The 17,301-nt window shown below is 38.1% G+C and overlaps 1 protein-coding gene across 8 annotated transcripts in view; it reads right to left on the bottom strand.

Moving 5' to 3' along the window:
- RALGAPA1 (Ral GTPase activating protein catalytic subunit alpha 1) overlaps window positions 1–13,793 on the bottom strand; it is a 126,264-nt gene extending 112,471 nt beyond the window's left edge. For all 8 annotated transcript variants that reach the window (XR_015741081.1, XM_026711188.2, XM_026711162.2 and 5 more), the window contains exons 1-5: window positions 13,307–13,793; window positions 7,718–7,828; window positions 6,076–6,125; window positions 4,606–4,663; window positions 3,567–3,610 (exon numbers count right to left, since the gene is read on the bottom strand). Coding sequence is in view for 7 of the 8 variants with exons in the window: in XM_026711188.2 (XP_026566973.1) it covers window positions 3,567–3,610; window positions 4,606–4,663; window positions 6,076–6,125; window positions 7,718–7,828; window positions 13,307–13,412 (369 nt within the window). In the remaining variant the exon portion in view is untranslated. The remainder of the gene's footprint in view (window positions 1–3,566; window positions 3,611–4,605; window positions 4,664–6,075; window positions 6,126–7,717; window positions 7,829–13,306) is intronic.
- Between the last annotated feature and the right edge of the window lie 3,508 nt (window positions 13,794–17,301).

The following is a 17,301-nucleotide window of genomic DNA, read 5'->3' on the forward strand; positions in this document are numbered from 1 at the left end:
ATATGATTGGGTGGTGTGCTTGTTGGCCATGTGACTGGGTAGGCGTGGCCAACTCAATGTCACTCACGTCAAGGGATGCCTTGCCTGGCTCCTCCCCTCCCAGCCAGTCCTTGTCATATCCAGCCTCAGTTCTGTAAAAACGTTCACCTTTTTTTGACTTTATGATCTCATACTACAGATGTACTTTCATGGACCACTGAAAGGAGGAAATGGCTCACATGCTTTGCCCAAGAGTGTGATAGGCAACAGGTTTTAAGGGGCTGAAAGAAGAGGCAGGGATGTATTTTCCAAAGCACCAGAGGCAAACAATAAGCAATGGATGAACTGAACAAAGAGAGAAGCAACCTAAAACTAAGGAGAAATTTCCTGACAGTGAGAACAATTAACCAGTGGAATAGCTTGTCTTCAGACATTCTGGGTGTTCAATCACTTGAAGTTTTTAAGAAAAGACTGGACAGCCATTTCTCTGAAATGGTATAGGGTTCCCCCCAAGGTCCTTTCTAAGTGTTATTCTGTTGCTCTGACACATTTCCCAGGACCTCTACTCCAATTTTGGCATCCTCAGACTCTTAGCTATTTAGCTGAGGAATAAAAGAGTTGAAAGGGACTTTGGAGGTTTTATAGTCCAACCCCCTGCTCAGACAGGAAAACTGAGGATGCCAAAATCTGATTAGAATTCCTGGGAAAGGTGTTAGAATAACAGAATAACGCTTAGAAGGGACCTTGGCGGAAACCCTATACCATTTCAGTATTTCAACTGCAGGTTTCTAAAAATCTTATTGAAAAAATGAGATTAATATCCTAATAAATTTTTTTAGAAACCTGCAATTGAAAGTTCTTCACGTCTCCTTACCCTGAAGACCCAATTTCATTTGGAATTTAATCCCAAGATGATTTCCCTTTTAGCATTTCTCTTCATACTTCTCCAAAATGCACGCCCAAGAAGCCACATCTCCCCCCCACCCCTCTCTCTCTCGAGATCTAAAGGGGGAGAAACTACTGTAGTACTGGCATTAATAGTCTTTCCAAGGACATGAACAAGAGTCTAAACAGAAAATATAAGTAGGAGCCAGCAAATATTAACATATTACTCACAAATCCCTCCTGGAAAATCAGTATTGATTTAACGTTTCCCAAATGCAATCCTTTGTAGAGCAAAATGCTCTGGACTACAGACATTGAATGCATGTAAATTACCTACCCCTCCCTCTCTCTCTCACACGCACACCTTTCTTTCTCTCTCTCTCTCTCTCTCTCTCTCTCACACACACACACACGGATGGCGCGAGAAGGCAGAAAATGAGCAGCGATGGCGGTGGCTGGAGCATGCTGTGGCCACTCGCTTTATTTTGTCCCCCCAGGAGAAGGCAGAAAGCGAATGGCTATGGCAGCAGTATTCCTGGAGGGCAGGGTGGGCAGATGTACCGGGGCTGCTGCACATGTGCACATCTTCCACCCCTCAACCCCAACACAGCAGAGATGCCCCCCAAGGGCCACATGCCCACCCGCTGGCCAGCCTGGGCCGGAAGCAGCACATCCCCCAGGAGAAGGCAGAAAGCGGGCGGCGAGCAGAGCATTTTCTTCATTCCACCATCCCCCGGGAGAAGGCAGAAGGCAGCATGCTCCAGCTGCCACCACCACTCCATTTATGCCTTCTCCCAGGGGACGATGGAATGAAGAAAGCAGGCGGCCACAGCGGCTGCATGCTCTGGCCACCGCTGCCACATGCAGCTGCTGTGGCTACTCGCTTTCTTCCTTTCTCTCCCAGGAGGAGGAAGAAGCAGGTGGCAATGGCAACGGCGGTGGCCAGAGCATGCTGCAGCCACACCTTTCTTCCTTTCACCCCCAGGAGAAGGTAGAAGCAGGCAGCGAGGTGCCCAGAGCATGTGGCGGTGGGCGGAGCATGCTGCAGCCTCACTTTTCTTCCTTTCGCCCCCAGGAGAAAGAAAAAGTGGTGGCGGTGGTCCCGGGGGATGAAATGAAGAAAGCGAATGGCCGCAGTGGTGGTATTCTGGGAGGGCAGGGCAGGTAGAAGTACTGGGGCTGCTGCACATGGGCACCTCTGCCGCTCCTCTCAGCCCCAGCGCAGTGGAGATACTCCCCAAGGGTCGGCCGCCTGCCCACCCACTGGCCAGGCTAGGCTGGAAGCAGCTCATCCCCCGGGAGAAGGAAGAAAACAAGCTGTGCTGCTGCTCCAGGAGCCATGTCCTGGTGCTGCTGCAAATTGCACACATCATGTGCAGCCCTGGGACATCTGCCCGCCCTCCCAATCCTGCCAGGTGAGCCCGGGGATGGGAGGAACAGCTAGCTAGGCCACAGCCAGCGCCGCCACCTGGGATGGGGTCACACCAGCAACGAAGCCAGCCAAGTGAGCCTGGTGATGGTGTGGGGACCCTCGGCCAGCTTGGGGGATGGTGGGAGAGGGGAAGGCAAGCTCCAGGAGTGGGGGGACTAGCGTGACTCACAGGCTTACCTGTGAGCAGGAAGATCAGGGCTGCTCAGTTGGGGCACAGGCACCATGTGGGAAGGCAGGTTAAAAAGGCAAGCCACAAGGACCCAGTGTGGAGTGAGGAGTGATTGGGTGGGACGGGGCAAGCATCAGGCAGGCAGGGTGAGTGGTGACCAGTTCGGGGGTGTGGCCAGCCAGAAGTTGCTACCGGTTTGGAGACCACGCTAAATTGTTGCTACCGGGTCTCCTGAACCAGTGGGAACCAGCTGAATACCACCACTGGTTCTTATTATAAGTAGTCATCAATTTGCTACCAGAATTGGAACCAGAATTTCCATTGCTAAGCAAGTCAGTTTTTTTAAGTGAGTCACACATGGTTTTACAATCTTTTTTGCCATGATTGACCAGAGAATCATTGTAGTTGTTAAATGAATTGTATAATCATTTAGTACAGGGGTGCCAAACTCTATTTCATTGAGGATTGCATAAGAGTTGTATTTGATTTCGGGAGGAGGAGGGGAGCATGGCCAGCTCAATGTCACTCAAGGCTCCATTTTCAGCTGCAAAGGCTTCCTACAGCCCTCTGCCAGTGAAAATGGAGCTCAGGGACGCTGCATACAGACCATCCATCCTCCTTTTTCATCTGTGACAGCCTCCTGCACCCCTCTGCCAACAAAAATGGAGCTCGGGAGGGCCGCATGCAACCTCCCCGAGCTTTGTTTTTGCTAGCAGAGGCACCATGGCCCGGTCCTTCGCTGTTTCCAGGGCGGACCCGCGGGTCAGATCTAAGGCCCTGGGCCTTGATTTTGACACCCCTGATTTAGTGAATCTGACTTCCCCTATTGATTTTGCTTGTCAGAAGTCAGCTGATAAGGTTACAAATGGCAATCACATGACCCAAGATACTGCTGGTTGCCAACCACCTGAATTTTGATCATGTGACTATGGGAATTTTATGATAGTCATGAGGAATGGCAACAAGTCACTTTTTTTTCAGCGTTGTAATAAGTTGGAATGGCTGCTAAATGAATAGTTGTAAATCATGGATCAGCTGTATTTCAAAAAATATCCGTGTCTCCAGTTCTTAGATTTTATACCTAAAACATTTTAAGCATACCTTTAAAGAATTCCCTGTGTGAAGTAATTTCTTTAAAATTAAGCCTGAAAAATAGAAAACAATACAGTTAATATTCATCCCTTTACAGTTAAGATAAACTGTGAGAGTTCTCGGTCAGACTTGATAAAGTCTTTTTAACAAGTCCTTGGCAACCTCTAGATTACTTTTGGTGAGCTTAATTCCAACTGGTAATAGGCTATATACCAGACGTGACAAAAGATCACCTTTTTACCCATTGAATCATTTTATGACTCTATTTTCCAAACAAACACAATATACACAATAGTATATTCTTGACAGTTTAAAAATGCGTCTTTTGTGAAGGAAAAAATGCAGCATTGATAGGCTTTGTATGGGCATTACAAAGGGCATTACAGCATTATAATAATAACGGCAGGTTCATTCTTTATAAAATGTTCAGATTGCAATTTGAATTAAATTCATAAACATAAATAATATACAACCCATATATAAATAACCATTCATACCGAATCAATCTTATAGAAGAGAATATATCAAATTAGGTAACATTATCTGTGCACTGGTAATGAAATAACTTCAAGAAAAAAAACCCAAGCTGAGAGAACACCAAGGAAGGACCTCACAGAATCTTTCTTAACCTATTTCAATTAGTTACAAAAGACATTCCTATAAAAGCTTATCGAGAGGTAATTTATGGCCTTTTAGCTATTGTTACATGTAACTTTCCTAATCTAGGATTGCAGTTCATAATACCTAGAGGGTCACAGGCTCCCATTATTTGCTCTAAGACAATATCTTTTATCTTTACATATTGATTAATATATGTCTAGTATTTCAATCACTTTAATGAATACAATCATTTCAATAAATCACATAAGATTTATTATACAGAACATTCGTTCTGAAATCTCTCCAGTTCTTAGAACTGCCAACCTTTTTCCTGCCAAGACGATAGTGTAATCAAGTTTTTAAACCACACTGACATTAAATTCAAGACAGGAGCCAAGGACAGAAAAATTATTATTCAATAACTCCTGACTCAAAGGCAAATACATACCAATACTGTGAAATTGCCATCTCTGGTGAATTCTTTCTGGAAGAAGTTGTAAAATTTTCTATAAAACAGAATGAAAACAAATCATGACACAATCACTAGGAATGGAAACAAATAGCCAATGTAATAAAATTAAATAAAACCCATTAAATAATGTAATACATAACTGTTTACATCTAAAACTCTAATTGAAGACCATAGTTTGCATATTTATTATTTCAATTAAGACATTTATGTCCTGCTTTTCATTGTAGAGATTTATTTCTAGATTCTATTAAGCTTTTTTACTTGAATAAATTTTTCCTCCCAGTATTCAACAGAACAGCTTAAAAAAACTGCAAAAACTAATAATGCCATTTCACAAACTAAAAAATACATATTTTGAAATAACAAAAGCACTACTCTTGTGAATGATCAGATTTATAAGTGCATTCATAGGAAACATTAAATTGTCCTGGTTATTGTGAATGCACACATTACAGTTTGCTCTTATCCCATGCTTAGTCATGATGTATGAATTCTTTTCAGCTCTTTAATTAGCCACGACATAGCTAATTAATTTTGTGATATAGGCATATGTGGCAATATGGATATTAGCATACAAATGATATAAACATGTTGTGCAAATACATCTACTGTAGCTGCCTACTTTCAGGCCTCAAACTCTGACAATCTCCAATAAGTATTTATGACTGCCATGGGGATAAAACAAACTGACAATCAGACTAGTATGAGTTTTCGTTTGTGAAAAATCTGAATAATTTCATATGTTGAAAGCAAAAATTATTACTCAATATTTATTGTTTAACTCAAATTATTCAAATTATAAAAATTCCACTTTTTCAAGCAAGTTGCAAACAGGGAAAAAAGTGTATATATGCTATCTACAGTTATGAGAATATAGAATTCTACGCATGATACACACATTGTTATTGTAATACAAAGAAACCTATGAATAGAAGACAGAGGGCTTGCTTTGCAAATATCCACATTTTTAATAAAATACTTAGGATTTAATTTCACATGTGTTCAAATTTGAAGATTAACAGTAAATCGGATGTATTTTTGAATGCACAAGTTTCTGTTTCACCTAAAAGAACTGTCTAGACCAGGGGTCTTCAAACTTGACAGCTTTAAGACTTGTGGACTTCAACTCCCAGAATTCCTCCTCCAGTCATGTTAGCTCAGGAATTCTGGGAGTTGAAGTCCACAAGTCTTAAACTTGCCAAGTTTGAAGACCCTTGATCTAGACTATGCTCCAAGATAACACTCTCTACAGCCTTCTTTTGTTTGGCATTTGAGTTCTGTCGATGTTGAGGAGAAAGAAAGAGAACTTAATTAAAACCTAAAGTGTAAAAACCATGGAATTATTAGAGAGTAAATTCTGGGTTTTTACAAGTTGAGAAAATATATTACAAGTTCACAAAAATAAATTATATTCATGATACAGTGGAAATAATTCTATATCCATACCTCAAAAATAAAAAGTATAGCATCTAGTTCTTCCCTTTGAGATTTGTGACCTAAACAGAAAAGTGTAGGTTACAGAAACTTTAGATTAAATGATGAAAATAAGCTTAGTGCTATGACATAATGAATTCCATTCAGAAAAACATTTTCTTACAATATACTGTGTAAGATTTGTCAGTTATCTAGAGGAAACGGTAGAACAGCAAGACTTGATCCATATCAACCATCTGATCCTCTCTTACAAAAATGGGTACTGGTGCTTGCTGTTCTTTCCACTACCTCATAGGTAAAATGAAAAAGCAAGAATCTCTACAAATGGATAAAAAATATCTATAATCAAGTTTGTAATTAAGTTTCAATTTATACAATTCTATACCCATTTCAGTTTCACAAACTTTGACTAAGCTTTTAAATAAGAAGTGCAAACTCTTGATTGCCATCCATCTGCTTCAATATTCTTCCCCCCACTGTTGTTGATATAAGAATTTTTAATGATAGATCAAACAAGTTCATACAGAGAGTGCTCAACTTATACACTCAGTAACCATCCAAAGTTACAATGGCACTGAAAAAAGTGACTTACGACCAGTGCTCACATTTACAGCTGTCTCAGCACCCCCCAAGGTCATGTAATCAAAAATTCGGGTGCAACTGGCACGTATTTATAATGGTTGCAGCATCCCGGGGTCATGGAATTGTCATCTGTGACCTTCCCAGCCTGCTTCCAACAAACGAAGTCAATGGGGGAAGTCAGATTTGCTTAGTGACTGCATGATTCACTTAACAACTGCAGTAATTTGCTTAACAACAAATTGGTAATATGTGTTTGAACCTGTACACTGATATGGCCTATAGGCTAATATATATGTAACAAAGCAAAAAAAAGTCATACAATAGGGTGCAACTCAACTGTGGTCATAAGTTGAGGACTACCTGTATTGAAATGAAACTGACATGAAAGTCAAGCCAGTTTAAAAATAAACTTTTGTTTGTCTGAACAACTGGAACTGAAAACAAGTAAACTGAAGTCAAACTGATATTCACAAATCAGTTTTAAAAAAATAAAATTATCAGGTTTTAATTACTGAGTGAGAGAACCTTTGATGGCTAAACCACAATAATGTGCTCAGTTACAAAACTGAACACAGTTTGTTAAGATTTATATGCTGCTTTCTTTTAGAAGTTGTTCAAGGTTAAAAGGATAGAGCATTATGTATACTATCTAGAGTTGTACAAAATAGAAGTAGGGCATGATAAACCAATAATCAGAACACAGCTCTCCTATTTTTCCCTATATCAACAATATCATCATGAGGTAGGCTGAGCTAATAGTATGTTAATGGTTAATAGTCATCCATTAAGTTTTCATGGCTGACCACAAACCTGAATCTGGTCATCATGATACCAATGCAACACTTATATCACATTAGTTCATATCATAAGTAATGTTTTATTAATATGTATTAATACAGCCATGAAATAGTTCCTTGTTAATGTGTATCAGTAGGATTAATCATAGCAATAAATAGTTGTAAACTGAAACATTTCGGTAAATCTTCTCAATAAATTCTGTTTATACAAAAAATTATACATTTCAAAAATCAAGACTACAAATGGAGATTATATAGTTAACTTTTGTTCTTACCTTTCTGTTTCAGACTTATTTCAATAGTCACAAAATTTTCAAAAAACACGTAATATATGTGTGAAAAATGCAATTCAAAAAACTGCTTAAGGTCAATAGATTCTGAATTCTCTGTAAAATAAGGACATAATGTTAATGTATAAAATGTTTTAAAGCAAGCTAATCAATGTTGAATGCATGAAGTTTTCACAAATAGAAATCATCAAATCTATAAAGATGCTAAGGTGTATTTTAACAGTATATAAAACAAGGCTTTCATGGGACAACAGGAACTGATTTATTAGGAAAACTATGCAAAAATAGTTTTATCTTCTACGGATAAGCTAATACATACCATTTCAGATATTAGCAATCATAAGCTGATAGACTATCACACATGTTCTCACCACTCTAATATGTTATTGTGCCAAGTAATTATTTAGTAGATAAAACAGCAACACACTACAGTCCTATTAATTTAAGAGCACTAGGCAAAACAACTTTAAATCTCAAGTTCATTTGTTTTGCCAAACCTGCAATATAATTGAGGTGCATGTCTGGACTGGCTGAAGATTTCATTTTCCCTTTGATGGAGAGTGTTCTTGATAAAACAGGCATGGTTAAGACAAACTAAATAGTTTTACTTTAATTTCCCTTTCTGTCACATTATGGGTGCAAATTTTCAGTGACCCGAGTTATGTACTTCTGACTGAAAATATGATTGTGTTTGAAAATGGGCAAGATCCAGCCCGGGTTAGATAGGAAGAAGAAAGTTAAAAATATCCTATATATCCCTATAGAAAAGGCACTTGGGTAGCAGCTCAAAATTTGCTATTTCCTCAGTTCTAAGCTCTCCTGCTGCCTATTATCTGGCAATATTACTAAGAACAGAGCCCGATTGAAAAAAAGCATCCAAAAGCTATGGTTCATATGATATCATTATTTATGACAGTTTATGTTAAAAGCAAAGATAAAAACAGATTTAATTGAGAAAATAGAATCTGTAAGAAGAGATAAGAAAGAGATGGAGCAACATGACTACAAAATAATAGGCCAAGACTTATATTAAAGGACTAGGGAGAGGATAACAAGATCTCTTCCTGTACTTATAAAAAGCCTTTGTTTGCATTCAGAAGGCTTGTGTAGACATAAAGGTTTCTGAAAACCTTCACCTTCACTGTTACCGTGTTTCTCATATAATAAGGCCGGGTCTTATTTTTTTTTGAGCCCCCCAAAAATGGCTAAGCTGTCTTTTCGGGGGTGACTTAATTCCCACCCCTTGCATCTTCGGGCAGGCGGGCGGCGATGTCTTGGATGTTGACCTCGGTGTTGGTGGGCCACTTCGTATCGGGGTCAACGCAGGCAGCACCATATCCAGGTGTGCAACAAAAGTACTTCCTAACGGCAAGCCCCCCCACCATTCCCCCCCATTTCGCATGTTTTAATATAGGCCTTAATTTGGGGGGAGGGGCTTAATTTCATTTCATGCCTATAAAACATGCTGGGACTTCCTAGTGGGGGAGGCCGTATTGTTGGAGAAACAGGGTAGCATTATATGTAACTGGTCCAAGATTCAATGTAATCAGAATTTCCTATTTCTAAAATTATTTTCTTATGATGCAAGTTAGCAATATGCCCCAACATCAAGAGAATTTATTGATGGAAACGGGGCATTTTCTATGACAAAAGCTTATGGCTCAATTTATATAAACTCTACCTTTACTAATATTTAAAAGGTGACAACACTGTTTAGCAGGACTGTCCTAAATAGTTTTATTTCATTCTCTGCATGTTTTAAAATGTATGTTTGCTGTATTAACCTGATTGCTTTTAAAGTGGTACCCATGAACACCTAATTCCTCAACAAAAGGAACATCACAATTAATAAAAACAGAAAAGAAACTTCTCCTGTAAACGTCTTATGGAATTTCCATTTTCAGAACTATAGTTTCTATTTCTTATGCAGTACAGCATTTTTATATCTTCTATCTCTTTTAGATTTTTTAAAATTATTTTTTGGTAATCATCTAAATGGGAACAAAATTTGAGGGCACGTTTCGTTTATCTTGAGTGTTTTATCCAATATGTTAATTTGTATTTTTAACATAAATATTTGAGCACTAAAGACACTCACCTAAATATAAAATTAATAAATATTTCAAATATAGTGTCTACCAGATTAAATCTACCCTAAAAAGTAGATATGATTTAGACAATGTGAATTTTTATAATTAAAGAAATGCCTTTGAACATGTGTTTCTTTTTTTAACCTATATACAGTATATAAGCAAAAATTAAGATTTGTTTAAAAGTAGCTCATAAAATAGAATGCACAGTTATTATATCAATGACTGACAGGCTTTATATAAGTGCAGGACAGGTCTTTTTTTTTAATTAAACTTGCACATTTGTATGAAGATTTAAAATGTATGCTCCTACTAGCACAAAGCCTCATGTAGTCTCTTAAAGAATAAGCCAAAATACATATTAGCACAAATGTCTCAAGATACATGTTAATACAAATACGAATGCACACTGTGAAATGTTTTCCACTAGTTTTTCCCCCATAAATTTGTAGAACAAAATCTTTTCTATTGTGATATCTTTAAATTCCATCAAATAATTATTTTAAATGAGCTCAGGAACTAAAATTCATTCTAATATACCTGTCATATGTATGTTTTTCTTATTCTGAATCTTTAAACTAAATATAAATAACAAGTATGTATTCAAATTTGGAGCTGTCATGTTTTATTCTGTACATTCAGAGATTATGCCAGCTTCTACTGTTTCTTATTTATACATTTATTGCATTTGTATAGCTGCCCATCTCAATTACATATGACTCTAAAGTGGAACTAAACAATCAACATAAAATCTCTTTTTTTTTCAATTGGAGATTGTCTGGACAAATCCCTACAGTTTTCTTGACAAGGTTTTAAAGAAATTGTTTGTCATTACCATCTTCCTAGGGCTAAGAAAAAGTGAATGGCTCAAGGTCACCCAACTGGTTTTGTGCCCAAGGCAAAATTAGAACTCACAATCATTCAGGTTCTAACTGATGCTGTGTACACATACACGTAGTCCTCATTTAGCAACCACAAGTAATGCCAACTTTACTATTAAGCAAAGTGGTCACTAAGTAAAAATGTGGCTACTGTTATGATCTTATTTCAGCTATCTTTTACTTTACAGATCTTTGAAGGTCATAAATGCAAGGACTGATAATAAAGTTACTTTCTCATCAACAACTAAGAATGGTTTCTAAGTGAGGCAGCTACTGAGGACTACCTATATATTAAAACTTGATGACCAGAATATTGAAGATTTTATTAAAAATAAAAAAACAGGAGAAGCTTCTATATGATGCCTACTTGGTTTACAATTTCAAGACTTAGAGGAATGCCTTAGTCCATATGTCTATTCCTTAAGACCATGCACAGAGGATCTCAAATGGTAATCTGAAGAACTGGTATGGAAAAGAAAGCTTTTCCATTAGTGGCTCTGCTTTGTGATCAATTTCCTAAAAGAAATACATCTAATGCTCATGTTATAGGAATCTGATATTACTAACTGCTATATTCTTTTTGTGTTTGATTTTTATAAATAATACATATTATTACATGACTAATATAATAAATAAGATTGCATTTTAAAATTAATACAGCAATTTGGCTTATCTGAATGGTATTCTTTATAAATAAAATTTCCCCTAGGGAATACCTCTGTTACAAATATTGCCTCTTATTTAATTATTTATAAAATGTAAACCTTACACACACTGAATGGCCTTAGCTGTTTACAAGGTACAGCAAAAGTATCACTAATGTTAATTCAAGAATATGTATAAGTAATAATAGATATATAATGCAGAATACAAATAATGGCATTAAAAGTCATGGGAAATAAGTATGGTATATATCCATTCCTAAACTGGAGTAAGGGCCACATTTCCCCCAACTTTGGTGCTAATTTATCTGCATAACGAAGGTCCTAACATGGAGAAAACTGAATTAGTTATTGACCACAAAACATACATATTTCTACATATATTGTTTTAATTATATTCATTTTATAAAGCATTCTTTTTTAAAAGTGGAATTTGCAGAAGCACAGTTTAAAGTTAACAGGAAATTCAGTAAACTATTTCATTCAAACACTAATGTCTATCAAGTCTTAGAATGCAGTGCTATTGTAAGTAAAGGTTCTACTTTTACCACCAAATATAAAAGCCAAACCATTTCAGTTTATGGTATGGTATAATATAGTATGTAAATTTAATTGGACTGACAACACTACATTTAGACAGGCCTATTCTTTATCTGATTGTTTTATTGATTGAAACAATTGTCAGGAGAGATTGAAGAATCTACTTTAAGGCAGGTTTTCAACAAAATATATTCATTTTTTTGGTAATGACATGTAACATTACAGGAAATGTTATAATTCAATAGCAGATCACATGATTTGTATTCAAAAAATTCTAACAGCAGCTACTGGAATCTCCAGATAACATTGGCAAAATTTTATCTGAAAAGTTATCTGAAGTATTAATTTCTTGTACCAACAATCAGATGCTTTATGAGGCAACTTTATCCTATTCCTTATCTATTAAGAATAATTATAGTGTATAAATCCTTATCATAAGGCAAAGTCACAATACTCCCCCCCCCAATTCTATGATTCTGTAAATAGAAGACTCAAGATTACGCAGATTCCGTGCCACTGAAGCCAAAGTTTTAGTAAATGTATTTGTCTCTAAGATGTCAAAATATTCTTGTCTGACCCAACTGCATAACACAGCAGCCTCTCTGGAAATTGTCAGAAACAGAGACCAGAAAAGCAGTAAACTGTTCATTAGATTGAACAGCAAAGAGAAACAAAGACACACAGATTTCAATGTAAGGGACTACTCAGGTGGTCATTTAATGTAACTACACACAAAAGCCAAACAAGTCAGATCAAACAGTATCCCTTTCTCTTTTAGATGTCTGAAGCATCAGAAAGCAGGGCTGCCCTTTCTTAGACAACAGTGCCAGAAGTTGCATTGCAGTTTCCCAAACTAGGACCTTCTGCACAGGGTCTTCTACATTAACCACAGCAATGAAAGCTCCTAAATCCAGTTGAGGAAAGCACATCCTTGGAAGTCAAACTAAAATATTTTGTGGCTTCAGAAGCAGCAGGGCAAAGTCTACCTCATCTGACATACCTATAAACAGGGAGATAAACAAGGTAGCCTATGCTTGCCAAAAAAAAAAAAAAAACCCCAACCCAGATGATTTCAGCTCATTTCAGGTATCTCTTCCTTGCTTTTGGCCTCCCCTTATTGCCCTCCGTTGCCATGCCAACAAAAACTTGGAGCTTCTTGGGGCTCATCTGGGGGAGAGAGGGAAAAAAAGCACCTGTTTTTCCAACATCCCAATGCATTGCTGACACCTCGTCGGGTGAAACAATTCTCCTCAAAAAAGAAGTAAAATGCCGTGTAGAGGAAAAAGCTCCCTGCGCAAAAGAGGACCCGATCTTTCCCTCGGACTACACAGACAGACACCCAGAGCAGCCCCTGCGTCCCACCCCTCAGCCCTTTCAGGCCGCTTCTTTCCCCCTCCTCACCGATAACCACGCGCAGGTGCTTCAGCCGGGTTAGCGGGTCCTTGCGGGTATCCAGCACCTTCTGGGTGGATTTCCGCACATCGCCGTGCGGTTTCTTGGAGAACATCCCGACTACCGAGCGCTCGGGGACGGGTCGTCGCGGGTTCCTGGTTCTTAGGGCTGTTGGTGCACCAATCGCCGCCGGCGACCCCCCGCCCCCTTCCCCGCCGCCCGGAAAGCTCGGGAGGAGAGAGCCGCGGGCCTTGAAATCCGCACCCCTCCTCCCTCCCCAATTCGGCTTCCCCTACATAGCCGAGGCGCCGCCTCGAGGCTTCGAAGCAAAGGGGGTGCGGCCGGCGCAATCCCAGAGAAACGCAAGACTGGGGAGAGAAGGTGGGGGGGGGAGGAATGGCTTTAGGCTTCCCCCCCGCGCAACATCGCGTTACTCCTCCTCCTTCCCTACGCCCTCGGTATTCGTCTCCTTTCACGACAGCCGTCGGGCGCGAATGCGAGGGTCCCCATGGCAACGCCTTTCCTTGGTCGTCATCACCAGGAGACTTGTTTATCCGACTCTCCTGAATCGTCGCTTGCCTTTTAGGTCACCGATGCCTCTTGTCTTTATGGATTTGGGGTTTTTTGGGGAACTGATTTAGACGACAATAGGGGTTTTCTTTCGGAATTTCATCGAAGACCGATCTCGTAGCTCGGATATTAAGCTATTATACAGCACTGGTGTGCGTAGTTTGGAATTCTGTTTTGGTCCTCCACTAATAAATAGAATAGAATACTTTTTTGGCCAAGTGTGATTGGACACACAAGGAATTTGTCTTGGTATAAATATTCTTAGTATACATAAAAGAAAAGATACATTCATAAAGAATCAAGAATCATAACGTACAACACTTGATGATAGTCATAGGGTACAATCAACAATCAAATCATACTAGGAAACAGTCAATATAAATCGTAAGGATACAAGCAACAAAGTTACAGTCCTACAATCACAAGTGGGAGGGGAGGGGTTTATGATTCTATGCTAACTTTTGCCTATTTTAGAAGTCCAAAAGTTTAGACAACAGCCTAACAAAAGTGTAATGATATATGACTCCGAAATTCAATATGTAAAATTTGGAAGAAAAAGAAAAAATTGAACCACGGATTATTTTTTATTATCGAAATGATGTGTCAGTGATCAAAATACCATGCAGGAGTTGCAAAAAAATCTACCGGACCACTCGATGGCAGCAAAGAGCCAGAAAAATGCTTTGCTGCCATCTTATGGTCCAGATTATGTATTCAGACTTAATTTATCTTGTTCAAGTCAAGTCTATAGAGCTCCAATCATATGGCAGATCCTTTGTTTTAAGAAAGGCTTGTCAGATATTAAAAAAAACAAACCAAAATGTAAAAAAAATCACCTGAGCGAATTCACTGTATATATCCTCTCTGCCCCACAGCAAATGATACAGTATAGTGCAGCAAACCATAGTTGTTGCACTGGTATAATCAGTCCTCTATCTTCCTACAACGGGAACAGAAATTGGGTGAGCAATTTTCAGGCTTCGTTAAATTCTGAAAGTTTAAATGTGGTTCCTGATACTCACCAAATTTGCTATTATGTATGACAAATAGTGACATGTACAAATCTTGCTTAGTGAAGATTTGAATTTCCTTTCCTGGGAAGAATAATTGCTTATTATTTATTTGTTACCCGTCTTTATTGTTTTTATGAATAACTCAAGGCAGTGAGTATATCTAAAACACTTTCCTCCTATTTTCCACATAACAACACTGTGATGGTCAATAACACAAATGACTGGTCGAAAGTCACCCAGCTGTCATAAGTCCTCCAGATTTCTAGCCTGGTGCCTTAATCACTATAACAAACTTGTTTTCCTATGTCTCATACTGGCCAAGTTTAATTCAGTTTGGAATCTTGCATTTGACTAGCTATTATATATCTTCTTGTCATAACTAACCCTTTTAAGTTGAGGAAGTTTTGTCTATACTATTTGTCACCCCAATCAAAAGATTCTAGTTTTGTCTTAACCACAAAACTCAATAGGACTAAAGGCATTCCCTTTAAAGTTTTCATCTATATTTGCATGACATTCTACTATTTAACCAAACTTTGCAGCTTGTCATGTCATCTGAATGCAAAACAAATATCAATTTGGTTTTCCACCTCTTGGGACTTGCATACAATAACTTTTTTCTTTTTTCTTTATCTGCCACTCTGCCCAATTTAGGCACATCCTGTTGCCCACCATTCTTGCTATCACTATTTGATATGCTGTTGCTACTTCTCTCGCATACTTGCTGTACAACTTATCAATCAGTTTGACATCTGCTGGGGATAGACAAATGACAAGACATGTATCATACAGTAATGCCACTACACAAACAAGGTGACTTTCCTACTTGTATTTGACATCACAATATAAGTATAAAAATGTGGGATCTGCATCATGCAAGCATATTATTTTTGTATCATCACAGTTAACAACATATGTCTATGTTTGGCTCTCATATTGCTTTCATTCATCCTCAAAATGTTAATTCCTTTAGTTCCTGCTAATGATCCATAACCAGTGTATGGGTGCAGTGTATGGGTGGGAAGCTAGGTAGTCTTTTCTCTACCTATTGACTGACAGTGCCATGTGCATTTGGTTAAAAGGGACTTGCCCTGCTCATTTGTTGGTAACAATTGCTAAATATGTTTGTTTTTTCAGGTAAAGAAGAAGAAAAAGATTTGTGTTTTGAAGGTGGTTGATGGTAATTTATTAAAATATTTCTATTTTATTTTAATAAATAGTGACATCCACTGGTTCATAAGTTTGCATATAATGCTCTAGTAACACTTGTGTAATCTTAGCACATCTTTCAAAATACCTCAATTCATTATATAAATAATTTTTGGAGAAATGAATTATAGTGCTGTAGCACTTTTTTATAGTTTCAGATTAAGATGTATGGGGTTTGAGTATAAATACATTATATTTCTCATCCATACAGGACAAGAAATACAGCTTTCTCTAAAATGGTTATTTCTTTCCTTTTGCTTCGGAATTGCCTCTTCTACTAATTCCCCCCTATTTAAAGCCCTAAGCACACACATCACAGTAAAGAATGTGGCCACCCAAATGGCTATACAATATGTACTCCTTTTAAGCTTTAATCCTTCTGAAACCAACAAAAAATGAGTTGGGGTCTCCCTATGGCAGGGATAACTTCTTTTTCCTCCAAAATTGGCTTAGCTTAGTTGTTAAATGGAAAAACCTACAAAACTACCATATTTATTTCTGTTAATGCATTTCAAGTTGTAAGCTATATTAATACAATTCTAAATGAGTTGATTCATATGGTGTACTAGCATTAAGTTGGCATCTTTTATCCTTTTTAATGTTTTATTGATTTTAATTTTTTGATTGTTGTCAGCTACCTGGAGTAGTTAGAAATTGGACAGCATGCCTGCTGCTTTGAGTTATTTGTAAAAATAACAAAGATTATAGTTTTGTTATGTTGGAAGAAATTTTCCTGAGTTCATTCCCAGCTGGGAAAAACTATGGACTCTGAAAAAAACTGAATTACAACCAGCTTCCAGAAAGTGGGATTCTTTAATGAAGGAAGGCAAAAAGCAGGTATAACACAGCTCAAACATTCCTGGGTTGCAAGCAGATTGGAAGTGTGAGCCTTTTATGCTTAATTCCCCTTTAAAGCTCCTGCAGTTTGATGGGTTTATTATTGTGTGGCTCTAGTTAAAGTGATTGTCCTGGATCCTGTCTTCCTGCCTTAATGGGTTAATCCTGTCCCAGAACCTTTGTCTTTCCTGTCCTGGGGGGGGGGTTGTTAATCTTGTCAGGGGGCAGGAAAAAGGGAGTTTCAGTTTACCTTGGAGAGTTCATTTTTAGTCAATTCCCCTTATCTTAATGGCCCCACTTAAGTATTTCTGTGGTCAGCTTTTGTTACTTTTGTAGCAGGCTGCTCTGAGTTTTTTCTTTCTTTCAGCTAGTGAG

Source organism: Pseudonaja textilis, chromosome 1 (genome assembly GCF_049901715.1).
Source record: "Pseudonaja textilis isolate UNSWEBS1 chromosome 1, rPseTex1.2, whole genome shotgun sequence".
NCBI lineage: Eukaryota > Metazoa > Chordata > Lepidosauria > Squamata > Elapidae > Pseudonaja > Pseudonaja textilis.